Below are 26,409 nucleotides of genomic sequence, written 5' to 3' on the forward strand. Positions count from 1 at the left end.
CCTGACGTCGCCAAACCTGACAGGTGCGTCCCTGACGTCGCCATACCTGACAGGTGCGTCCCTGACGTCGCCATACCTGACAGGTGCGTCCTTGACGTCGCCATACCTGACAGGTGCGTCCTTGACGTCGCCATACCTGACAGGTGCGTCCCTGACGTCGCCAAACCTGACAGGTGCGTCCCTGACGTCGCCAAACCTGACAGGTGCGTCCCTGACGTCGCCCAGCCTGACAGGTGCGTCCCTGACGTCGCCATACCTGGCAGGTGCGTCCCTGACGTCGCCCAGCCTGGCAGGTGCGTCCCTGACGTCGCCCAGCCTGACAGGTGCGTTCCTGACGTCGCCCAGCCTGACAGGTGCGTCCCTGACGTCGCCCAGCCTGGCAGGTGCGTCCCTGACGTCCCCCAGCCTAACAGGTGCGTCCCTGACGTCGCCCAGCCTGACAGGTGCGTTCCTGACGTCGCCCAGCCTGACACGTGCGTTCCTGACGTCGCCAAGCCTGACAGGTGCGTCCCTGACGTCGCCAAACCTGACAGGTGCGTCCCTGACGTCGCCCAGCCTGACAGGTGCGTCCCTGACGTCGCCCAGCCTGACAGGTGCGTTCCTGACGTCGCCCAGCCTGACACGTGCGTCCCTGACGTCGCCAAACCTGACAAGTGCGTCCCTGACGTCGCCCAACGTGACAGGTGCGTCTCCACGTCACCAAGGCCGCTAGTCGTAATGTTTTGCTGAAAGTTTCCTTGGTGTTGCTCACCGTAATGTAAAGCTGTAATGTTTCCTTGCAATTTATTTGGGGCCATTATTCACTTGAACATCTTTCTCGTCTCTTCTCGACGGCTCAATAATTTTGGTGCTTTGATCCGCTTTCGTATCACTTGCGAATTAAAGATCTATCTGTATTAAAGATAAGGAATTAATAGCGTTTATCCTGGATCCTGTAAGAATTACTGCCAGTTATCAGCAGTAAATAAATTGATGGCTCAGGTCACACAAGGGCAAGAGGGACGGACAGCGCGAGGAGCAGCAGCGACTGCTGGGGCTGAGCAGCGAGCGGCTGGGGCAGCGCGTGCCGCTCAGTGAACAGCTCGCCAGGATTCTGGGCTACGTCATCACCTCCATGGAGGAGAGCTTGGACGAGCGAGCCAGGACCAAGGTGAGGGGAGCGTTTGTTCCAGGGCCAAGGTGAGTGTTATATATTTTCCAGGACCAAGGTGAGTGTCGCATATTTTCCAGGACCAAGGTGAGTGTTATATATTTTCCAGGACCAAGGTGAGTGTTGTATATTTTCCAGGACCAAGGTGAGTGTTGCATATTTTCCAGGACCAAGGTGAGTGTTGTATATTTTCCTGGACCAAGGTGAGGGTAGCGTTTGTTCCAGGACCAAGGTGACGATCACGTGTTTGTTTAGGGTAATAATATTAGGATAATACTATCTCTTTGTCATTCCCTCCTCGACCGCTGACGGTAATAATTTGCAAATTGCCAAAGGAGAAAATTCAGTGCTTTACTCAGCTTGAATCGTAAATTTGCCGGCTGTTGTGTAGACGTAACTCACCAAGACATAGATTTAAATGTCCTGGTGTGCGTTCGTCTTTATTTTATCCCACTTAATACAGCGTATTTTCCTACCCCGACGTACCAGTTGATCCTAACCATCAATCTTCTCACTAAGTATTACTTGCACAGAACTCTTGGCCGGCGCCTCTGGCTGGTCAGATGTTGTCGGTGCTGGCGACGTGCGGCGGCCTGAAGGAGGGACGCCATCTGCTGGAGCTCGTCAGCAAGCACGCAACTGTCGTCGTCGGGGAAATACCAGCTGATGACGTGCATAAGCTCTGCTCAGCGGCTGTCAAGCAAGGGGACATCTCCACAGCTATGGTAAATAGTCTCTGTATTGTCTTTCTCTAGTTAACTCTTCGCTAATACCGGCACCCTGTTCTTCCCGCTCATTTTCTTAGATGGTGTTTTTATAATATTCCAGTTGTTGTGGCCTGTAACATGTGAAGGTTTTATGCGTATGTGTTACAGGATATAATTTCAAAATATAGACATGCCCCTATAATCGTATGCTTGGCAGACGTAGTTATTGTGGTTAGGTAGCGACCAGCGTTCTGGGCGGATGGAAGAGTTGGTCTCGCCCAGCCGCCAGATATTGAAGGAACTACCGCCAGGATTGCCTGCGCTCGCAGTCATTGGTCTTGTTTCTGCTTGGCTGCACATTTTATATGAGGAATAAGAATATTTGAGCTCAGCAGTAGAAATATTTGTTTAGAAATTATTCCAGTTCCTGATAACCGCCCATTTTAACAATTTATGGGTTCTCAATAAAGTTTTCTGCACCAAATTATTTATTGGCAATTTAATTTTAACAAATTGGTGTTCTGTGACTGTGACAAAGTTCTTTAAATTGTTATCATTATTGTGTTTTAGGCGCAAGCTGACGCTTTTAGCGCTGACCCAACGAGAGGCCGTGTCTCAGTGCACTGTTAAGATTATCTCAGGCATCCTTGCTCCTCTCAGCGTAGTTATTTGATTGATGTTTGGGTCCTAATAAAATATTGTTAATCGTCTTCGCTTTAATCAAGTGAAAGGGTAACTTGACACACTTTTCTTTTATTAAGATAGTATTGCAAAAATCCTTAATGGCTCGTACAATTAAGCCTTGTTCCATTACTTTATCCTACACCCAGACTCCCAATTTTCATTTTTTTCTAGTTGCGCCTGACGTTAATTGTTCGTTCATTCATTATCCACTAAGTCCCGTTGTCGACGCACAACTTACCTGTAAAGTTAAGCTTGCCCTGAATGCGTTTTAATAATTTTCCCATCAGATGTGCGTTTCGTACGTACGCACGCACGACCCCGCGTCAGCGCCGGCCTTGGCTGCCGAAATAGCCAGCTCGGGGCAGCCTCTGGAGCCCGCGGTCCGAGCGAGGCTCTCCGTACTTTTTGGCAATGACATCTTCGCCAAACAGTCTAGTGAGAATAAGGGTTCTGAAGCCATGAGTGAATCGAGCTCATCAAGCGACGACAGCGATTCCGATTCCTCCTCATCAGACGATGAAACATCAAACGCGAAGAAGGCATCCATTGAGCCGGCAATCGAGCCCAAGCCACGTAATTCGTAGATTTGTTCAGATTTTGTACAGTAGAGGATAATAAAATCGTCTTGTACATATTTTGGTTTTCTTGTACTTATTTTTGATGCGCAATGTATGCAATAAATTTTAGTTCGTATTCTATTTCTTGATGGCTCTTTGATTTTCGATGATTAAAGACTAGATGAAACTCCGAGCACAATTGAATCTGCAAATACATATGGTGAGAATATATCTACATGTGCTTCACCCGCGGACAGTTATGGTGGGAATCCAAGGAAATGTTCCCGAAAGAACGAGGCTCACGAAATCGAATGCCATGCAAGGTTGACTTGAGTCAGTTGAGTGTATTATTTTTTGTGATACGACTTTTTAAGGAATCTTCCTGACGGCACCGCTACAACTAATGGCCATCATCTTCGCATAATTAATGACGTAGGTGGAGGTAGTAAAGTAAACATTGTTTTTCACTGGGTGCAGTTAGAATAGAGTGGGATGAAAACGAGTGGAAAAGAGATAAAATAAAGCGGGTGAAAGACTATAGGCTGAAGGTATCGAAGCAAGGATAGGAAAGAAAAACGATGTAAAACTATCGGATGAAAGCTATGCCAAAATATGAATGCATGTATGATGGTAGTAGAGGTGAGGACCATCAGTTTTGTGTGAGAGCAAGGACGCCTGTTGTGAATGGCCGTAAATACAGGTGGACTGACAAGAGGGAAGGCAAAATTTTTATGTGTGATGAGGATGAGAAGGAAACTGAGGAGCACTTCTTGCTAGAATGTGGGGCGTATGAGAAAGTGACAGTGTATGATTGAGGTGATTCTGAATGAGATAGTTGGGATAAATGAAGTTGGGTATGAGAGAACAAACGAAGAGTGGATGGCAATGAATGTGGGTCTGCCTCGGGGAGCAACTGTAGCGAAGCGCCCTTTCCCAGCTCCGCTCTGGCTACTCACCGAGTCTCAACTCGTACCTTGCCCGCATTGGAGCGCAAATAGCCCTCTACCCTGAGTGACTGTGCGGCATAATAAATCACACCACCCATCACCTCTTCAGCTGCCCTTCACACCCCATCTTGCTAATCCCACTGGACCTCTGCTGTCTAACCCTAGACCGACTGTGGCTTTCCCCTCATCACTCCCATCCTTCTTCGACTTCCTTGGAGTGGATCCTACGCTCCCTCCTCCTCCCACGGAGCCGCCGCTTTTAATGGGGCGCCAACGAGCGGCAGATCATAAACAACTAACAACAGCAACTGTAGCTATGTTTGAGAGTGTGAAGAAATAGTCGAAGAACGAGTGAAGGTTTAGGGAGAGAAGGAGGATGGTAAGAGTATGGTCTTGAGGAGTGGAGGGTGGGAAGGCAAAGGTGACCGTGCCGAATGTTTTAGTACATTGTTTCTGTTTTTTAGGATGTTGACATATATAAGATAACTGAATGTCTTAGTCTTATATGACTGTAGTCAATAATTATTACTTGAACATTTGTTAACTGACGGTGCAAAGTAAACTTTTGAATCTTTTATGCCAGTAAAATATTTGTGTGCACGTGAATGACCGATCTAAAGTTCTTGAAGTGAGTTGAACGGAGATCAGCACGCAATCCAATTCCAATTCTGATACTCACAGGAAATTTTCAATACCATGCAATCAAACAATCTATGGGATATGGCAAGCACGTCATATTTATATGGTCTATTCAAAATTATACCCACTGACAGAGATATTTACCAGCGTCTCTCACCTAATTAATAGCAAAAATATACTCAGTCGCTTATTTTATTTGTAAATTATTACTTCAGCTTATTGAGTTCCTAGCGAAGAGATTCTCTGTTAAAAATGGTCATTGTTGAACAAAGAACTCGATTAAAAAGTTTGGCGAGCTAGGTGCACTTTCTCCTGTCTCATGGGGGCATAGCGGAGCCCAAGTCTGAAGATGCGATACGAAGTATCCAATGCTCTGTTTACAGTCGCTATCGTCAGATCTGCGAGGGTGCGAGTTTTTGGAAGTGAGGGTCAGACTAAATTGTGATGTTTCTACTGTAAATCAAGCCAAATTTTGTCCCGAGAGAATGACTTTGTCTTTTGCACCGAAAATAACAGTCAAACTGTTGAAAAATAATATCTTTAATGGAAGTTAGAGGGCGTTGGCTTTCAGTGATCATTTTTCTGTTCAATTTGAGACTTGAGAGGTCATGTAATCATTAGCGATTAGCTCATTAGGCACTCCGATTTATTGACGACTCCAGCAAAGTGGAAACTCATCTGATGTAGAAATAATATCAATTGTGGCCTGGCAGAATTTTCTTTGGGGCAGCTGCAAGATGGCATCCAATGGCAACAGGTACAAAATATTTTATCTTATTGGTACTAGCTTTAACAGTCTATAAGTAAAGAGTTAGACTTTAGTTTAGAGCATGAGAAATGTGTAGGCCTACTTTCTTATTTCTGCAGTGCATGGCAACTGTGGCATTAATAGTAGTATATTTATTAAACTATTCACTATTGCAATTTAATTTATATCTAGTTTTATACTTTCTAATGACTTTCATGTTCATCTATTATTTGATTTTAATAGTTTTAGACCACAAGACAATGCCTGCTATGCCCTGCCCTTTGAAATGGTATATGGTAAACCATTGTAAATTTAAGTTACAAGTGTAAAAACTGTTGCTTTACACTAATACAGTGATTACAGTCTATAATACCTAAATATTACTAATTTGCTGTTATATTTTATTAGCTAGCCTAGGTATGCATAAAATAAACTAACTTAACTAAGTCATCATTAAACTGAAAATTTTTCTATCTTTTGTACTATGATTATGAACCAGTAAACACAGGTAGTAAATTTGTTGAAACTGTATTTATAAAATAATACTTTTTCCCGGCTAAAATTTATGATAGGGGTACTTCCTAATTAAATTGGTATTATTGCAGATTAACTACATCCAAAAAAAAGGGTGTTTTTTTTTGAATTATATGTTTTTTGGGGTGTAGATTACGATTTACGAATCTGAAATCCATTTTTGGCGGTCGGCATCGGAAAACCGATTTTTTTTGCGACTNAAGTCAGAGGCAATGCATGAATCAATTAACAGAATAAATAATTTTGAAAAAAAAATTTTATATTAAAAAAAATTTATATAATAAAAAAAATTTGAAAAATTAATTTTTTTAATATTCGAAAATTATATGACAAATTCATTGTACATCTGTAAGATCTGTCTCTTATACACATCTAGATGTGTATAAGAGACAGGTACTCAACAGGCTTTAAATAATAGCTCTTTTTTGTGGGTCACATTATTAATTTTTTAACCTATTAGATATGCAAACTTTTTAAATCTTTCTATTGTGTTATGTAGCCTCAGTATTAGGCCTTTGATGGCCATTGACAAAATTTTTTTATGTCAAATCGTTTTTGAGTTTTGAGGGTTTTTGTTAAGAAAACGAGAAGTGGTCAAAGTTACCCCGCCAGTCAAAGTAACCCCATTTTACAGTACCTATATTTACCCACAAACCCATATTCCTAGAGTTCCAATTTCCACCCTGTTTATAATTATATATGATTTTGCCTTATTCTAGAGAATTTTCCTACTTATTACTGAAATCTAGCGGCTCTAATATGACCAATTTTTACTATATTTTGAATATTGCAGTCCAGTCATACAGTTTTGTTGACAAATAGATAGGAGATAATTCATCTAGCCAGAATCTTGAATGCAAAATATGGCACTGATATGAAAGCTCTAGTTTTGGCTGAGAATGTATAAAAATACCTATATTCCCTTGCTTATGTTCTAGACACTTTTTTCCTCTAGTATTGAGGTCACAAGGTGAATAATAAGATGAAAAATTTTTCTTTATATATTTAAAGACATGACTTCAGCTTTTACCTATACTTTTTTAGGAAGCAAGAGTGAAGAGACTTGTGCAAGATTGATTATGATATACCTATCATATATTGATTATATTTTATAGATAAATTTTTAATAATTTGATAATCAATTTGGGCAGAAGCTGCTGCCTGTAAATGGGACAACAATGCCATGCTAACTTCCCTTGAATAATTTATTTGTAAAAAATTGTATATATGTGCTTATAATTTTCAAATATCATTTGTGGAATCTATATTTTTTTCTGCAATTTTGCCATCCATAGACCTAAGCAAAATTTGACAATTCCTACTCTTTACTAGAATATTATGGCTCCAAAGTGACATATTTTTAATAACTTTTTATTCTTGCAGCTTTATCAAATGCTTTTTTATCAGTTAGATACGAGATTATTATCATTCCTATTATTATTGATTTTCATCATTTATCAATATTAGGATCAAAAAACAACCAAATTTTATGGTTTAATAAAAAATATTGAAAAATCTATATATATTCTGTGTTATGCACATGGACCACATTTTTAAGTAAATGGTCATTTGTTTGTTTTTCACCTCTACACGAGTTGTTGACCCCTGTTTTGTGAATTAGAATATTTTCTAATGAATGTTAATTAGGCACATCACATGGAACTCATTCCACGTATACAAGTGCATATGAAAAATTTGATTTATAATGTGGCATATTACAACCTGAGCATCTGAAATCAGTTTTAGCTCATTTCTCAATGCAAGTTATTCCATGCACATTACATGCAAAGTTTTATTATCCAAAGTTAGTTGACATTTCTGTTCATTCTGTAAAATGAATAGCAGCTGATATTTTGTTGAAAATTATGAAATTGTTTAATATACTTTAATTTGTTTAAACTCCTTAATTACTGTCCATATTTGTAAACTATATGAATAGAGTGGCACCACAAAAACCCATGCAAAACTTCTAAAGAACATGTAGTTTCCAAAACAAGCTTTGTGCTTGACTTCATTACTGTTCAGTCATTCTAGGTGACAGCTACAGCTTGTGTAGAATCTAAATTTAAATTATTTGATGTATATATAGATGATCATAATTAACTAATAACTCAATACTTCATTCTATTTCCAGGCAGCTGGAGTGGGTGGAGATCATAGAGCCCTCATCCCGCAACATCATGTATGCAAATCTGACTACTGGCCAGTGTGTCTGGGAGCTGCCTGATTCTGTGCCATAGTAAGTTAATTCAAAGGTTGTTCATTGATTTTTTAAGTCATTCCTTTAAGGTTTTAAATGTTCAGGGAATAAATTTCATCACTCAGATCACTGAATTTTATAAGCACTGGTTACAGAAGTAACACCGTCATTCTAACCATGTGTATCTATATTCTATTTGGTTCATAATAATGTCACAAATTCTTTGATCAGATAAAAGCCATGGATTCACTTTTCACTCAGCTTCTTGTAATATTTTTGTCTTGAATTACAGTAAAAAGTTTGATGCCAACCAATGGTGGGAGTTGTTTGACAGCAAGACAGCTCGCTTCTATTACTACAACGCCACCTCATCCAAGACCGTCTGGAAGCGACCTCAGAATTGTGACATCATTCCTCTAGCCAAGTTACAGGTACAGCAACTTCTTATTTTAATTATTTTTGTTGTCTAATTTCATTTTTATGGTCTTTGAAAATAGCTCCCAATATTTGTCACTGTTCATCAGATACCAATACATATAGTACCTAGGTATACAAATATTTGTAATTTCTTACATACCTATAATTAATAATAATTAATAATTATAATTTGTAACATAATTATTATTATGTTAAAAAGTTATAATAAACAAATGGTTATATTACTTATTTAAAGATATAATTATCAATATTCAAATTATAATATATAATTATATATTATGATTGATTAATAAGATATTTGTATAGTCATTTTTCATGATTAATGGACTCGGTTGTGAAATTTTCACCATGCAGTGGCCACCGCCCACCATCAAAGCATTACTACCTTTTACCAAAGTTCAGGATAGATTTTATTGATGAGTGTCAAATGTTTTGTTTGGTTTGCATCCAGTGGATAGCACTCTTTCTTAGGATATTTTTGTTGTATTGTTTCTTTTTTGTAATTCCTATTTGTTGCAAATGCACATGCAGCAACTGAAGCAGAACACTGAAGTGGGCTGTGGGCCTGAAGTGGGGCTCTTCGGTGAGCCTCGGAGAACTGGATCAGGCAGAGGCAGCTCTCCGTCTACCAGATCTCCTGCTCCGCATGCTCCGGTAAACTTGATAGCGGAGCTCATTTTTTACCAGTCTGATCATATTTTCATTGCATATTATTTTAATAATCAATTGAGTCTCATACTATGTTGTGATTTAAGATGTTTTTTCTTGATTGCTCATTTTCTTAATCTGATGAACTGGGCAGAAATGACAATTGCGCGATTTAATTTTTTTTTCATATGAGCATGTTTATAATTTTGAAATTATTTGTTGTGTGGTTAGCTCATTCACTTTGTCATGCTGTTCCTTGAAGATTTTTTTTTTTTTTGTTTGTGTTTTGTTGGATGATCATTTGAAATATTCAATGTTTTTGTTATTTGTTTGACTGTTGTGATGTTTGTTGTGCAAAGTCTTCACGACAAAATTTTTATGCAAATGAATGCTACACTTTTCCTTGTGTTGTTATTTTTTTTATATTAAGTCAACTGTTCAAACTCATTTTGAATGACATGATTAATTTTGAATGAAAAACTTCTTGTTTGCAGTGTCATGCTGAATTTTCCTCTAAATCACTGAATTTTTACATAATGTTTTGTATTTACTTTTTGGTTAATGCCTGATTGATATTTCAAAATTATGTATTTGTTGATGAAGGCATTTGTGCTGATGAATATTCAAATATTTTCATTCATTTATAATGTTTCTCATATTTTGCTTGACTTCAATATAACTTTGATGGTGTGTTGTCTTGCAGGAAAACAACTCAAAAAAATATGTAACAAAGTCTTGCCTGATGATTGGTCTCCAACTCAACATTTATCCTTTGACAATATAGCATTAATATTTCCCTTTTGATTGCATTTCACTTGAATCCATGAATTTTCCTGCAAGTTCTACTAACTTGGTCTCTAGTGAGTCAGAACTGAGTCGCTAATAAGTCAGAACTGAGTCGCTAGTAAGTCAGAACTGAGTCTAATGAGTCAGAACTGAGTTGCTAGTAAGTCAGAACTGAGTCTAATGAGTCAGAACTGAGTCGCTAATGAGTCAGAACCAAGTCGCTAATAAGTCAGAACTGAGTCGCTAATGAGTCAGAACTGAGTCGCTAATGAATCACTACGTAAATATACAAGCGTATTAAAGGGATCATGTATACTTGACAGACTTGGTAATGTAAGTTACTTCCTTCACTACGTAAATATACAAGCATATTAAAGGGATCATGTATAATCAATCAAACAGGCTTGGTAATGCTAGTTACTTCCTTCTCTACGTATATATACAAGCTACAATGAACTTGAATTAGTTGAATGATTTATGTCCACTATCAATCCTCTCTTCATTAGATGTGCTAGTGATGACATGGACTATTTAAAAGGTCTCTAGTGTCATTTAAATGGGCTTCTTGTATTTCAATTGATCTCAAGGGTCATTTAAATGGCCTTCAATGGTCTATATAGGTCTCATGAACCATTTAAATTTCATGGCAATGAGTAAATCAGTACCACTCATAGGCCCGCTATGTTGGTTCAATGAACTTATCTTATTGCTCTCTGACCAGAACCTCCTCGTGCTCCAATTACCGCGATTCGTCTAATGCAAGTTTTTTTTTATTGTGCCACCTTCAAATGTATTGATTTATCTGAAATATTTTGTGCTTAAACTTATTATTTTGGTGTCTTGTTCGTTAGACTGCATTATTATCTATCATTTGGTGAAACTTGTTTGTTTTTCTCAAATTTGCTGCATGTGTTTTAATTATTTATTACAACTCATGAGCATAGTTTATAATATGGTGGAAATGATTAAAAATTTCAGTGTAACTTATGACCTATTATGTATATTTGAAGGTAATGCTTATGATCTCAGACTTTGTTTTATTAGTTGGATAAAAAATTACTTAGATTGGTGCTGACTTCACTATGAAGTTTTCCGGATGTGTTGAAAGTTTAGATCACATTGACATTTTTCTTTCCTTAGAACAGCTGATGGGTGAATGATGAATGTTAATGCTTCCATATATAATTGTAATATAATCTTCATATTGCTATTTTAGGATGGTTTTGACGGGACAAACTTGGCCCACATGGCGAAGCAGCAAAGCCTGGATGGCGTGGCAGGTCGTGTAGGCGCAGGAGGCTCTTCCCTCAGAGGACTTCCTCCCTCTGAAGGCAGCCTGGAGAGGCCGCGTCAGTTGGGACTGTCCCGCAGCCACAGCTTCATGAGTGGCCCAGTGGGCAGCGGGTCTGGCAAGGTGCTTGGGGACCTGGGGGGCATGGGGCGCCTCCATACTGAAGGTGCGTCGGACTCGCTCGAGGGCCTGGCCACTCCCATGCTGCATCGCAGGCACCGATACGACGCCCAGCTGCTCGACCGCCGTCCTGACAGTGCTGACAGGTGTGGTGCTGACAGGTGTGGTGCTGACACAGGTGTGGTGCTGACAGGTGTGGTGCTGACACAGGTGTGGTGCTGACAGGTGTGGTGCTGAGAGCCCTTGTGATGACTGACAACTAAAAACGCCTGATGATTAATTTGGTGCACACAGGCTGCTCTTATAAACTATTTCTGCACTGCCCAGTACAGCAGGCCCACGTATTATTGATACGTCGATACGAGTCTCGCCATAAAGTTTTGTGCTCAAATACCGCGTAGACTCTCAATCAAATTAGACTATTGGGGCCATACTTTCAAAACTCGCTAAGTGAACGTAAATACTTACGCTCTATTTTCTTGTCTATGATTGGTGGATTTTGCTTGAAAGGCCGTCAATGATTGGCTGATGAACTTACGATCTCTTAATTTTTTTTTTGAAAGTATGGGCCCTGGACCGCAAGTGTACCTCCTTACTGTGCCTCCTCTTCATGGTCGCAGGTATCGGTACGACGGCGCTGAGTCGCGCCCCCTACGAGCAAGCGCCAGCGCCCACACGGCCCTCCACCACACCCCACCCTACCGCCCTCACTCAGACTCCGAGTCCTCCCCTTCTCCCCCCACACAGCGCCATAGATTCTCCCCCTTAGAGCCTTCCCACCGCTTCTCCCCTCTCAACTCTCCCCATCGCTTCTCCCCTTTGGAGTCCCCACACCGCCTCCCCGACTCTGGTACGAGCACCCTGACCACCGAACACAACTCCTGCTGCTCCCCACATGCCTCCCAACATTCCCTCTTTGACTCCGGCCACATGTCCATGGGAACTACCGGCAGCCGCGGGTCTGAGAACCACGCCCGGTCAGGGAGCCGCGCCTCTGAGACTCACAGCCACGGGTCAGAGCAACACCGACACCGCAAAAGCATTCCTGACGTTGTGTCGTCCAGGAAAAGCGACCGCGGCAGCGACGCTACTACGAGTCCACCTTCTTCGTCATCCACTGCCGCCCCCGGTGCTGGGTCCCGGTCTAAATGTTCTCACCACCGCTCCAGCGGTAGTCATCATCACCACCACAGTCGCCACCAATGCGCTAAGCATCGTGGTGTGGATAAGCCAACCTCCTCATCTTCTTCTAGTCCTAAACAACTTGTGGTCGGGAGCGGGTCCACTGCTAGTACCATCACTAACAGCAGCACAAAAACAGCAACTGATTCTGACACCATCCAGACGAACTCGTCGTCTCATCATACCAACTCGAACAACGCGTCACTCAAGGGCAGCCCCTGCAACACTGCTAATAAAGCCCACCAAAATATGGCCAAGGCTCCTGCTCCTTCAGGTAACCGCCTGATATTACCTTATTGGCATTGTTGGCTCATCTGTACATTATGTTTCAAATAATTTTTACCTATCGTGATTTTTAGATTGCTTATATTATAGGTAGAATTTTCCATAGGAAGACCACAACTTAGCACGCCAGAAAAATTTCTAGTCAAGTTTATGGAAACTCAAATTTAGAATCATGATTTCGTAATACTTTGAAATAATTCTAAAAATTTTGCCCGCCGAAGTTATAGTTTATAATCAAGTTTAAATAAGACGAAATTTACGACAAATGCCTTTAAAAACATTTTAATTGCATGTTTAAATAAGAAAAATGCATGTTTTTTCTCACTTTGCATAATTTGATGCGCAGAGGAAACATGTGGGGGCGTTGAGGGGGGCGGCGGGGGGGACTGGCACCAGGACCTGACGCATCTCTACAGCAACCTGGACTACGTCTACAACCAGCCCGTCTACCAGTACATCCTGGAGCAGGCGCAGCTCTCAGGTACGTCTACAACCAGCCCGTCTACCAGTACATCCTGGAGCAGGCGCAGCTCTCAGGTACGTCTACAACCAGCCCGTCTACCAGTACATCCTGGAGCAGGCGCAGCTCTCAGGTACGTCTACAACCAGCCCGTCTACCAGTACATCCTGGAGCAGGCGCAGCTCTCAGGTACGTCTACAACCAGCCCGTCTACCACTACATCCTGGAGCAGGCGCAGCTCTCAGGTACGTCTACAGTCAATGAGATATTTAGTTTTCTGCTCGGATTCTATAACGTCGCGTACCAAATAAATTGATTGTTTTTTTATTTGGTAGCTGTAGCAACGGTTTATGGTAGCACATGGTGGTTTGCGAACGGTTGTAGCAAACGGTTTATGTCAAATGTTGAGCTCTTGAAACAGTTATGTTCTCTTTCATAGAACTCTCAGGTTGCTGGAGGCTATCCGAAATCCAGGTACCCCAAGGCTAGCCGGTCAACACAAACCCCCAAGCTTCATAGGCTTGTGCGAAGAACAAAATTTTCTGACCGCGCAGTATTGATGCTGAGTTTACATTGATCATAACCTACCGGCAGTTTCTCTGCAGCTCTCATCTCTCTAGGCGCTCATAATCTTGCCTAACATGCAGTTCAGGTGCATCATTTTGCTAGGTAAGCATATATCGGACAATCTTCCTCTCGGCTCTTCCTTCAGCGGTACAGTATTTCTTATTACCCTTTCCCTGCCTCGGTATAGTACTCCTGATGACTTTTCACCCTCTCGACTCTGTCTCCCTCACGGCACAGTCTTCTTGCATTGCGTTCTTCTACATTTGTTCGTGTCATTTTCACCCCTATTCTCATAAGTCACGTTGTTATTTGTTGCGTGCCAGGGCCCATACTTTCAAAAAAAAAGTTAAGAGATCGTAAGTTCATCAGCCAATCATTGACGGCCTTTCAAGCAAAATCCACAATCATAGACAAGAAAATAGAGCGTAAGTACTTATGTTCACTTAGCGAGTTTTGAACGTATTGCCCAAGATCTGTAATCTGCCCTTTACCCGCAGGATACCGCCTCGGCGACCGCGTGCTGGGCGGGGACGGCGACTCCTTGCACAGCGACTCTGACGCCGAACACCGCATGGACGACAGCGACCATTTCGCTGACGACGAGGCCGTCTCAAACGCCGACTCCTCGAGCCAGGAAAACTTGGATGAGATCAACTACCTCGCCGATGACGAGACCTACACGCAGTTCTTCACTCCACCTCTGCAGACGTCACAAGGACTTCAGTCGTCGTCCAGCCATCACGGCAAGCCGTCCTCTGTGCACACGTCCCTGCAGCCTTTCGCTTTAAAGACGTCCACGACCGCAATGTTTCCCGGCAAGTCTGGTAGCTGTTTACCCTTCACTTCCAATGTCCCGCCTTCAGTAGACTCAAAAACGAATATTAATTCTAAAATATCAGGCGTTAAATCGTACGTGGGTGGCAGTGTTGCATCAAGTAGCGCTAAGAATGCCAGTGTGAGCCCCAGCAATGCAGGCGTCAACATAAGCGGCGTGATCAGCATAGAGAGCGGCGGTGGTGGCGTCATGGGCTTCGGTGCGTCTTCGCAGAGCATCGCAGACAGTTTGTCCAAACTCTCCGTGGCAAACGCTTCAGCAGACGCCGGTGTCTCTTTGCCTGTCAGACAGGTTAGAGTCTGTCATATACGCTTGCTTTTTATGATAATCTAGAGCCATATTAAGCAACGTTTGTTGAAATACCAAAACACATTAAAAGACGTCATGTAACTTAGAACTATCAAAAAAATTCGTAGGATACCATTTTTAGAACAAAATTTCCACAGAAATTTTGCCTTTCTTTCGTGGATAACGATGAATGCGTAGCTACTATCTTAAAATTAATTTTTGAACATATTCAAATAAGTAATTCAAGGAATTTTATTGCTGTGCATTTTGCCCTAGTTGGCAGCTTGTAACTGTAGTTGTAGTGGTGTCAGGAAGTCATTCTGGTCCTACTAACGTCCGAAAACAGGGTGGCCCAGTGGTTACAGTTCAGAGTACCAAGATTGGCGCAGAGAGGCGCGGGTTCGATCCCAGCTCTGTGCGCCAGTTTCTGGTCAGAATCGGCAAGGAGGCCGGGCGGTTAAGCACAGCAGAATTGTAGCAGTGAGTTGCGAGTTCGAGACCGCAAAATGCTGTGAATGTTCTGCGATGTTAAGAATCGGCGACAGGCCTACGGCCTAATAACGCTGAAACCGCTATTATTACTATTATTATTAAAATGTACCACTTTCAAAGAAGCTATGAAAGTGCGAGCCCTCGCCGTGGCACACACTTACACACTTAGTTTTCTTATATCTTTACAGTCGTGAGGCTAACTACGCGAGACCTGCATCAGCGAGTTATAGCAGGCACCATAAAATATCAGAATATTCAACAGGATCTAATCTATCTTATGAATTATTAATTTATGAACTCTATATGTTTAAGTAACAGTGTCGTGACGCTTGCATATAAGTATAGTATGTGAGGTGGTTGTGATGTTGGACGCCATATGACCGGGCAGGGGGCGAGTGTAGTGGACGGTGTAGGAGCGTCCGGTGTAGGAGCTTAACTGTTGTCCGCCTATAACACTCCTCATACACATAACTTGGTCCGACTCCAGTACGATAAATATTAGCGAATCACTCATTCCTCTGTTATTCGTGGACGGTGTAGGAGCTTAACTGTTGTCTGGTAAGCAGGGGGCGAGTGTAGTGGACGGTGTAGGAGCGTCCGGTGTAGGAGCTTAACTGTTGTCTGGTAAGCAGGGGGCGAGTGTAGTGGACGGTGTAGGAGCTGTCTCTTATACACATCTAGATGTGTATAAGAGACAGGGTATATACTTATCATTAAGCTCGGAATAATCTATCATCGCTCGGTATATACTTATCATTAAGCTCGGAATAATCTATCATCGCTCGGTGTATATTCCGTAGTAATTACCTGGCAAGGCATTAGTTCGGACACAGCTTATTGACGAACGTGTTTCTCTCTTAATAATGTACCGCTGGATTTGGGTGCACAACTGTTTGCGGGTGAAAATTCTTTTAAAATTCAAGTTTGTTTATTCATTTATTTTGTTGTACTTATTCTTGTATTTTTGTTGTACGTTTATTATTTATTTTGTTGTACTTATCGCAAGCTTTGTAATGATTTTTACTAGACGAATTACTGTAGACTGCATCAATATTTGCTAGGGATTCTGCGTCGATATGCCGCCCTTGGTCGCATTGTATATTTTCATTGAGTATACATTATAAAATTTAAATTATATATTATATTAATTGAGTGTCTAATTGATTGCTTCGTTCTCAGGACAGCATCAGGAAGCCGCTGCTCGCAACGGTCGACAAGAACCTCAAGACTGCGGCCTGCGACATGTTCCGTCTCGTGCAGGTACCAGGGGCCATACTTTCATAATTCGCTAAGTGAACGTAAGTACTTACGCTCTATTTGCTTGTCTATGATTGGTGGATTTTGCTCGAAAGGCCGTCAATGATTGGCTGATGAACTTAGGATCACTTAACTTTTTTTGAAAGTGTAGGCCCAGATTTTTACCTCCACTTGATGACTTTTATCATCGAATTCTATCTTTATTTTTGTAGCATGCAAATTGTCTCAACTTGATGACTTTTATCATCGGATTTTATCTTTATATATGTTACCTGAAAATTGTTATCGTAATATTTCTAGCTTAGTAAATTGTTACCATGTGCTTTATGACCATGTGATTATGTTGCCCGCAAATTATTATCGCAATATTAGTAAATTATTTATATTTCTAATTATTAGCTTAGTAAATTGTTACCATGTTCTTTATGACCATGTGACTGCATAATGTGCTGTCGCCGTACCAGATGTTGTGTTGCCTGCAAATTATTGCAATATTTGTAAATTAATAATATTTGTAATTATTGCCTTAGTATTATGGCCCGTGTTTAATATTGTTAATTATTGCCCGTGTTTTATAACCATGTGACTGCATAATGTGTTTTATGACCACGTGACTGCATAATGTGTTTTATGACCACGTGACTGCATAATGTGTTTTATGACCACGTGACTGTGCATAATGTGTTTTATGACCATGTGACTGTGCTTAATGTGCTGTCGCCGTGCCAGGTGTACATGGTGGACCGGAAGCCCAAGCCGGACATGACGCTGAGCTCCGTAGCCCTGGACATCATCGGCATGGCGCACGCGTCGCCGTGTCTGCGTGACGAGCTCTTCGTGCAACTCTGCAAGCAGACTACAGACAACCACAGGAAGTGAGAACACTAGCAGACTACAGACAACCACAGGAAGTGAGAACACTAGCAGACTACAGACAACCACAGGAAGTGAGAACACTAGCAGACTACAGACAACCACAGCAAGNAACAAGTGGCCAATACACATCCAGGTATTGTCCTCACAACCCCACCTACCACACGCTCTTCCCTGAGGTCAACAAGTGGCCAATACACATCCAGGTATTGTCCTCACAACCCCACCTACCACACGCTCTTCCCTGAGGTCAACAAGTGGCCAATACACATCCAGGTATTGTCCTAACAACCCCACCTACCACACGCTCTTCCCTGAGGTCAACAAGTGGCCAATACACATCCAGGTATTGTCCTCACAACCCCACCTACCACACGCTCTTCCCTGAGGTCAACAAGTGGCCAATACACATCCAGGTATTGTCCTAACAACCCCACCTACCACACGCTCTTCCCTGAGGTCAACAAGTGGCCAATACACATCCAGGTATTGTCCTCACAACCCCACCTACCACACGCTCTTCCCTGAGGTCAACAAGTGGCCAATACACATCCAGGTATTGTCCTAACAACCACACCTACCACACGCTCTTCCCTGAGGTCAACAAGTGGCCAATACTCATCCAGGTATTGTCTTCAGCAAGGGATTAGGGTATTGCTTTCGTTGCCGACGTCAAGCTTGTTATCAATTTTTTACTTAAACCTTATTTCTTGTGTAATTATCTTATACCTTTTTCTATATGCCTTACTTATACCTTATACCCCATAATCACACCTTTGATTCGTATGTTAAATATTATTAAGCATGATGTCTAGAAGTATTCGCCTCATCTAAGAGAAGTTTTTAATTCATTTCATTCGCTATCGAACGAAATTTTTGATCTAATAAATTATGGAGTTTATTGCTTTATTTTTGCAGTAATTATTCCTTACTTAAGTCCGTTGATGATTCTTTGAAAGCTGGCAAAGTTCTCGAAGATTTTATAGTTAATGCACCTCCATTACTGAAGCCTGTAGAATTACTTGCTGCCAATGCTTCGCTTTAACGCACTGTGCTTGCAAAGAACATGCACACATTCATCTCACATTAAGATCAAGCGCGCTCATAAAATTCTCCACTGAACTGGGGCCATACTTTCAAAATTCGCCAAGTGAACGTAAGTACTTACGCTCTATTTTCTTGTCTATGATCGATTGATTTTGCTGGAAAGGCCGTCAATGATTGGCCGATGAACTTACGATCTCCTAACTTCTTTTTGAAAGTATGGGCCCTGCCTGGGGCCATACTGCCAAAATTCGCTAAGTGAACGTAAGTACTTACGCTCTATTTTCTTGTCTATGATTGGTGGATTTTGCTTGAAAGGCCGTCAACGATTGGCTGATGAACTTATGATCTCTTAACTTCTTTTGAAAGTATGTGCCCTTGGCCTAAACTTTCATAATTCGCTAAGTGAACGTAAGTACTTACGCTCTATTTTCTTGTCTATGATTGGTGTATTTTGCTCGAAAGGCCGTCAATGATTGACTGATGAACTTACAACCTCTTAACTTTTTTTGAAAGTATATTGTGAACGTAAGTACTTACGCCCTATTTTCTTGTCTATGATTGGTGGATTTTGCTTGAAAGGCCGCCAATGATTGGCTGATGAACTTACGATCTCTTAACTTCTTTTGAAAGTATAGGCCCTGGTCACCAAGCACCTCCTGATCACCCGCAGGTAGCGCACTACGCAGGCGTGTGCCAGAAGCGTCTGGCGCGTAGTACCACCCGGCCTCCCACCCGCAAGCCGTGCGCCATAGAGCTGGACTTGGCCAAGCTCCACATCTTCAGAGTGAGCATGTTCAACAGCATGCTGGAGGAGGTGATGCAGCTGCAGCGCGACAAGTGCGTTCCAATTTGCAGCTTAAGTGAATGTAACGAATTATGCTGTATAAATATTTAGTTTGAAATAGCGTTGCAAGATGAGTGCATTATTGTTTGAATTAGAAGGGTTTCTGTCCGCTGCTGAGCGGACTCTGACTGGCTCAGTTATAGCTTAGTATGTGCATCATTTGGGTCAGCACCAAAGCCTTTTTAGCGCATTTTCTCATTTATGGAAAAAATGCACTATTGTGCTCGCCATGTCCGTCCGTCTGTCCGTCCGTGACCACGTTTTCGTCGACGAGAAAATGTGCTCTCTGTCACTCACTGCAGTGAGTTCTGATTTAAATTTTTTAATACTTTCATTCAATTTTAATGTGAGTAATTTAGTTCAAATCGATGTTGATGAACATTTTCATCATATACGGATGGCTTGATCTTCTGAATTGTTCAGGTATCCATACCGTCGACTACCGTGGGTACAGACTGCGCTGTCTGAGGAGGTGTTGCGTCTGCAGGGCACCAACACTGAGGGCATCTTCAGGGTGCCCGCCGACAGCGACGAGGTCAGCCACTAGTATAATGTTACCGAAATAATTAATAAACATTTTCAAAATATAAATAAACATATATATTAACATTAACAAAATATAAATAAACACACATATAAACAAAATAATAATAAACATAATAAAAAATAAACAAAAATGTTCATTAATAAATTAATAAACATTTTCGGTTACACCGAGAATGTTTGGTGCGCCTCACTAGTGGGCAAGATAAAGATGGCGTGTGGGGGCGCCTAATAAAGTTGAAATGTAACGTGTGTTCTATTTGTGCCTAGGCTTCGGTGGCATGTAGGCTACTACACCATTCAGTGAGGAGAAATATCCCTGAAATTTGTGTATTAATTATTTCATGGGTAGAAAAAGCCACGACTTGTTCACAGATTGGAAAAATTCTTGAAAGTGCAACTGCATGAACTGTCGACATTCGCTAAAAAAATGGCGAAGCGAATGTTTTGGGCCTGCATGGTTAAAGTTGCCTTTACAATGCGGCCGTGGTGTCTCGCGCACTATATTTGTTTGCATGAACCTGGTTATTTGTCTCCTTCAGAATTTATTTTTATCTTTATTTTCAGAGTCATAAAGAAATTTGTATTTCATTGGCAATTCCCAGCTTTTTTCCAGATAGGCAATAAGTTGCAAATGGATCAATTGCTCCCTGCGACTTCAAACTACCGACCTTTCTAAATCTAACAAACTTGTCGCGCATGTGCACCACTTTTCTTTCACTTACAAACTCGTCCCCTATTCAAGTGCTGGACCGTTAGGTTATACGTTACTAGCCTCTGCTACTGTATAGATACATAAGCATTCACTGGCTTGTTCCTCGTGCAGGTGCAGGAGGTGAAGCAGCAGGTGGAGCAGTGGGAGGTCGGGGAGTGCAGGGACGCCCACGTGGCTGCTGCGGTACTCAAGCTCTGGTACAGGTAAATCATTAAATTATCTAGCGTGCAACCTACAAATCATTCAATAATTGAAATTCAGCTTTGTAAGATTAAGCTCTTGGTTGATAACTGTGATGAATGAGCACTTTTCAAGTCTATTGACTACAGATAAATTGAAAATTGTCAATGCTATTTGTACAATATGGACCGGTAACAGGAAAAGTTTCTGTTGAGAAAAAAGGGCAAAAGACTGCTAGTGTCGTTCATTTTTTTTTCACAGCTCTTGAACCCCAGACTCCGGTTTGGACTATAGCATTTCCCTCTGTGGCCTGTGACTTTGTGTTAGACTTACTGTGTCGTCCATCAGAGTTGCATTGTCGCCATTCGTGTTTGTGTCTGACATTTATTCCATCCTACAAGAAAATTTGTACATTCCTAGGATGCTCTTGTAAACTAAGAATTATTTATTAAAGTTTAAAATTAACGAAGGAAAATTAGTGCACATGTTGTACATGTTCTCTCTGAGCTCAATATAAAATGTTGTGCAGAGAACTGCATGAACCGCTGATCCCCAGCGCGCTCTATGACGCTGCGGTGGAGGCCCACGATAACCCGACGGCTGCCTTGGAGGTCTTACAGCGCCTGCCCCCCACCCACCACCTCGTGCTGGCCTACCTCATACGGTGAGCCTCGTGCTGGCCTACCTCATACGGTGAGCCTTGTGCTGGCCTACCTCATACGGTGAGCCTCGTGCTGGCCTACCTCATACGGTGAGCCTTGTGCTGGCCTGCCTCATACGGTGAGCCTTGTGCTGGCCTGCCTCATACGGTGAGCCTTGTGGTGGCCTGCCTCATACGGTGAGCCTTGTGCTGGCCTACCTCATACGGTGAGCCTTGTGCTGGCCTACCTCATACGGTGAGCCTTGTGCTGGCCTACCTCATACGGTGAGCCCGTGTTCTGACTTCAATGAGCCTGTATACTGACACTGATTAATTATACAGACATGAAATGAATGTCTTGTATTAAGTACCGAATATGCTGAGTATTGAGTTTTCACTGTGCGTCGGCATGATAGTCTTACGGTTGTGGGATTGAATGAAAGCTACATCTTCTGCTAAGGTTTACTTTAACACCGAAACTAAGAACAACCTGCTCTGGCGGAAGACCAGAAGCTAGAGAGCGATAATAAAAGCGGGTGCTTCCTCTTACAGGGAAATAAGGCAAGAGACATAAAAATTACGCTAGAATCCGACAACTCGCAGTACATGTTGCAGATGGGTGATACGTTTATTCTAACACTGAGTAAGTTTTGATATGTGTGGGCAGGTTCCTGCAGTACTTCGCACAGCCTGAGATTGTGGCAGCAACGAAGATGAACGCTGACAACCTGGCGATGGTGATGGCGCCCAACTGCCTGCGGTGCACCAGCTCTGACCCCGTCGTCATCTACAACAACACGCGCAAAGAAATGGCCTTCCTCAGACTCCTCATACAGAACCTGGACACCACCTTCATGGAGGGTGTTGTCTGATACCACCTACGAGTGTTGCAACAACACCACCTTCATGGAGGGTGTTGTCTGATACCACCTACGAGTGTTGAAACAACACCTCTTCATGGAGGGTGTTGTCTGATACCACCTACGAGTGTTGAAACAGCACCTCTTCATGGAGGGTGTTGTCTGATACCTCCTACGAGTGTTGAAACAACACCACCTTCATGGAGGGTGTTGTCTGATACCTCCTACGAGTGTTGAAACAACACCACCTTCATGGAGGGTGTTGTCTGATACCTCCTATGAGTGTTGAAACAACACCTCTTCATGGAGGGTGTTGTCTGATACCACCTACGAGTGTTGAAACAACACCTGCTCCATTGGTCATCTATAACAACACTTGTCAGGAAATGTCCTTCTTCAGACTCCTTATGGAAAACATTCGCGGTGATGGTTGTTTGATACCACCACCTACACCTATTATTCATAGAATAGGTTTTATTTGTTATATTTACGTGCGATTTACCATGTTGTATGCCCAATAGGAACGTGACCAGCGTAACACCCTGGTATCTAAAAATAAATTAAAATGTATGTTTTTTTTCGCCCCGCTGGGCGGGAAGTAAATATCTCATCTTTGATTATTGTGTATTGTTAGCTTTAAAACGTGTAATTATAAACCAATAGATTGTATGTGGCTCGTGTACAGGTGTGCCACTATGATTTAAGCAATTTTATAATTGACTTCTTATGGGAATCAGAGCCATTCGAATGACGATTGTAATAATAATAAGTGTGTACGACTCAGTCCCTCCCACTAATATTTTGAGATTAGTTTTATTGAAGATTAGTTTTATTGAAGATTAGTTTTCTTGAAGCAACACATCCCTGAAATGATGACACGCCGTGTATAATTCGTTGCTGTGATTTCTCTTCCTACGTTGCTGTGTATATTGGCGCGCAAGTGATGGTGCAGCGAAAATGGTCGTGCAGTTCGATTTTGATAGAATTGTTTTCTGATAATTATAGGGATAAGTTATTTGCTTAGTACGAATTAAGTATTCAGAAACCAAACATTGAAACAGTGTTAATGTTTTCCCACCCATCCGTAGTTTCTTTTATGAATTTTTTCATTAGCGCTGCCTATAGGTTAATATTTCTGATAACTGTTTTTTGCCCAAAATAAAGTGGAGGCATGTAGCAATTGCTATCTCTACGTGAGTTGTGCCAAGTGAGGGCTGATTTTTGGTAGAGCTTTAATTTTACAACCCACAAAGATATTCCTCACATCATCCATGTTTTTCGTTTCAATTAATGTTGTGATTTGCAGTTCGGTTTCATTAATGCAAGCGTTTTGTAAATAGACTTGTTTGTGTTCCAAGCAAATCAGGTTGATGATGGAAGCGTTTATGAACTACATACATGCGCTAGCATGTATATTGCTGACCATGTGTGGCGCTAGCACGTATACTGCTGACCATGTGTGGCGCTAGCATGTATATTGCTGGTCATGTATTTTCAAGCATATTTTCTATCATTTCTATGTTGCTTCTCTCATTTGGTCAAGTGCCTGTCGCCAGCGCCGGCTCGTCGTAAGCGTCTCTTTAAAGCTCTATGTATTTGCGCACAAATTTTAAAATAATTTTAAACATTCTCGCCTGTTTCGTTTTAGTGACGACTTGTAATGACTCGTATGACTTTGACTTGATAATGTCAAAGACGCAGCTGCTATTAGTTCACTTCTTCATTACTCGAATTACTGCGAAAGCTACTATAGCTTAACTTATGAAAATGTTATTCTCGTCATTAAATTCGGCTAGTTTTTTTATGGTTTCTTTGGGTGAGTTTTGTTAAAGCTTTAACTTTAAGATAATGGAAATCGATTTGTCTGTTTTACTGCTTAAGTATTCTTTGGTTAGGTTTTGTGTCGTGAAGTTGTTTTATTGTTGGATTCTTATTTTTGATCCAAGTCTTTATTTGAAATGAACTGAAGAGCGTGCTGTCGCTTAACATTAACTAATGGTTATTGGCTCTAACTTTCCGTAATTTGGCTCCACCAAAAAGCGTATTTTTGATGAAAATTAATATATTCTAAAATGCTGTCATTTAAACTTAGTTGAAATCTCTCTGTGTTGTGCCTTGGTGTCGTCTGCTGAAACGATAAACTACTATGCTCCTATGTTAATTTTAAACCAAAGATTCGATGAAACAAACCAAAATTAATGCCATTGACCAATCTCTGCCTCTTGTCTACATTCAATGCATAGCTTTTTTGAGTCAGTCTTGTAGCGAGTGTCCTGGGAACAAAAGTACGTGAAGGGCTTGGTGTTCGCTCTATATATTCAATAAGCCAACCACGTTTGCCATCGCTCATAGCTTCCTGAATAAGTTAATAATTCAACTTTTATTTGTTCAACTGCTGCTCTTCGTCGCAAGTGAGTACTTCACCGATTTATTTTCGCTTCTCCAATTCATCATAGAGCTATGATTTCTCTTCCTAATTTTTCGTTGAAGTCATTGCATTTTTTATTCAAGAGCCAATTCTAAGTTCCTATGCCGGGGCTTGTGTCCCAATGTCCTTACACGATAGCAAATGCTCCCTTCTTGGTGCTACCGAACTATGGTACGCAGGCAACCATTGGTACGCAGACAACCATTGGTACGCAGACCCCCATTGGTACGCAGACCCCCATTGGTACGCAGACCCCCATTGGTACGCAGACCATCATTGGTACTCAGATCCCCATTGGTACACAGTCCACCATTGGTAAGCAGACCATCATTGGTACGCAGACCACCATTGGTACGCAGACCACCATTGGTACGCAGACCCCCATTGGTACGCAGACCATCATTGGTACGCAGACCATCATTGGTACGCAGACCATCATTGGTACACTAATGGTCTCCCGGAGGTACGTGAACATTTTCGAAGTTAGGAAAGATTTCAAGTTTGTTATTGTCCACTTCACTAAAAATGTTAACTGTTTTCAACTGATAAAATGCAGCAGAATATAATCTGGTTTGGATATGCACCTGTTGCCACCTGCTTTGCACCTGGTCCCAGCGGCTGTCCTTTCAATTAAAACAGTAAAATTATTCGCTGCGCTAATGATAGTTCAGTGAGGAAAATAAAATGCAATCACAATTAGTTTTTGAAACCCAAGGACACGAAGTTGAACTGACAAGTGGTGAACATGATTGAAAGCTGACACTTATTCGTAATCTTTGGTAGTATTTGACATTGACAAATTTCTGGCAGGTTGGCGCGCGATTTTGAGCGGGTGATTTTGAGCGGTTCTTCTCCTATCAATGGACTGGAAACTGATTAAATTGACTATCATTGAGTATCCATGGCGTACATGTTAAATGGCACAGCGAGCATTTATTTGCATTTATGCATTAAGTCGCAGATTCTCTCCGTCTTGTGTTCCTGTGCAGTTTATTTTATACAGTAAATTATTTCTCTGGTTCTCTTCCATTATTAATCATAATTCGCCACAATCGTGTGTCATATTTACTTGAGTTCCTTATTCAAAATGTTCAAAAATGACTAGGGTAACGAAGTTTTTTATTAATGCCCGTCGACCAAAGGACTTGAATTTGGCTCCGCTAATACCAAGACCTCCGCACAACTGAACAACTATGTCAAAATTATTGACATGAATAAGGTTACATGAAAGCTTTAAAATAACTGATAATTGTTAGTAGTTAAAGACTTTACGTTTACTTGTGTCACTCATTGATGTGCACACGGCACAGTTAGTGTAAGGCAATAGAGGTTGTAACACTACGACCTACTCCAGTCCATTACTATGTATGCTGCTCTTCTGTACTGTACCCTTTACATGGTAGCTGTAATGAATATGTACCATATATTCTTAACTACGTTCTACATTATAAGGATATTAATTGG

General features: G+C 41.6%; 2 protein-coding genes across 2 annotated transcripts; both read left to right on the top strand.

Moving 5' to 3' along the window:
* Positions 1-213: 213 nt before the first annotated feature.
* LOC108680951 lies at positions 214-3,173 on the top strand (the record flags this gene model as incomplete). The annotated part of the gene is given in 4 exon segments (XM_018169883.1): positions 214-233; positions 982-1,150; positions 1,684-1,875; positions 2,829-3,173. Coding segments are annotated over 4 exon segments (678 nt in total), but the record flags the coding sequence as incomplete, so codon positions are not given.
* Positions 3,174-5,067: 1,894 nt separating this feature from the next.
* On the top strand, positions 5,068-26,409 carry LOC108680942. The gene is made up of 17 exons (XM_047881257.1): positions 5,068-5,441; positions 8,101-8,205; positions 8,459-8,597; positions 9,136-9,258; positions 11,255-11,595; positions 12,070-12,905; positions 13,263-13,397; positions 14,441-15,069; positions 15,947-15,982; positions 16,738-16,818; positions 17,545-17,690; positions 18,175-18,244; positions 19,406-19,572; positions 20,003-20,114; positions 20,949-21,040; positions 21,547-21,681; positions 22,325-26,409. Exons 1-17 carry the CDS (start codon positions 5,422-5,424, stop codon positions 22,527-22,529), a joined length of 3,372 nt encoding a protein of 1,123 aa, XP_047737213.1. The 5' UTR covers positions 5,068-5,421; the 3' UTR covers positions 22,530-26,409.

Source organism: Hyalella azteca, unplaced genomic scaffold, assembly GCF_000764305.2.
Source record: "Hyalella azteca isolate HAZT.00-mixed unplaced genomic scaffold, Hazt_2.0.2 contig7447, whole genome shotgun sequence".
NCBI classification, from domain to species: Eukaryota; Metazoa; Arthropoda; class Malacostraca; order Amphipoda; family Hyalellidae; genus Hyalella; species Hyalella azteca.

What these genes read in the sequence shown, in the direction of transcription:
- LOC108680942 (XM_047881257.1), top strand. Translation starts at nt 5,422, where the DNA reads ATGGCATCCAATGGCAACAG. An exon ending in CGTCCTGACAGTGCTGACAG is followed by an intron (nt 11,596 to 12,069) that starts GTGTGGTGCTGA and finishes TCATGGTCGCAG; the next exon opens with GTATCGGTACGACGGCGCTG. An exon ending in ACGGTGTAGGAGCGTCCGGT is followed by an intron (nt 15,983 to 16,737) that starts GTAGGAGCTTAA and finishes CTTCGTTCTCAG; the next exon opens with GACAGCATCAGGAAGCCGCT.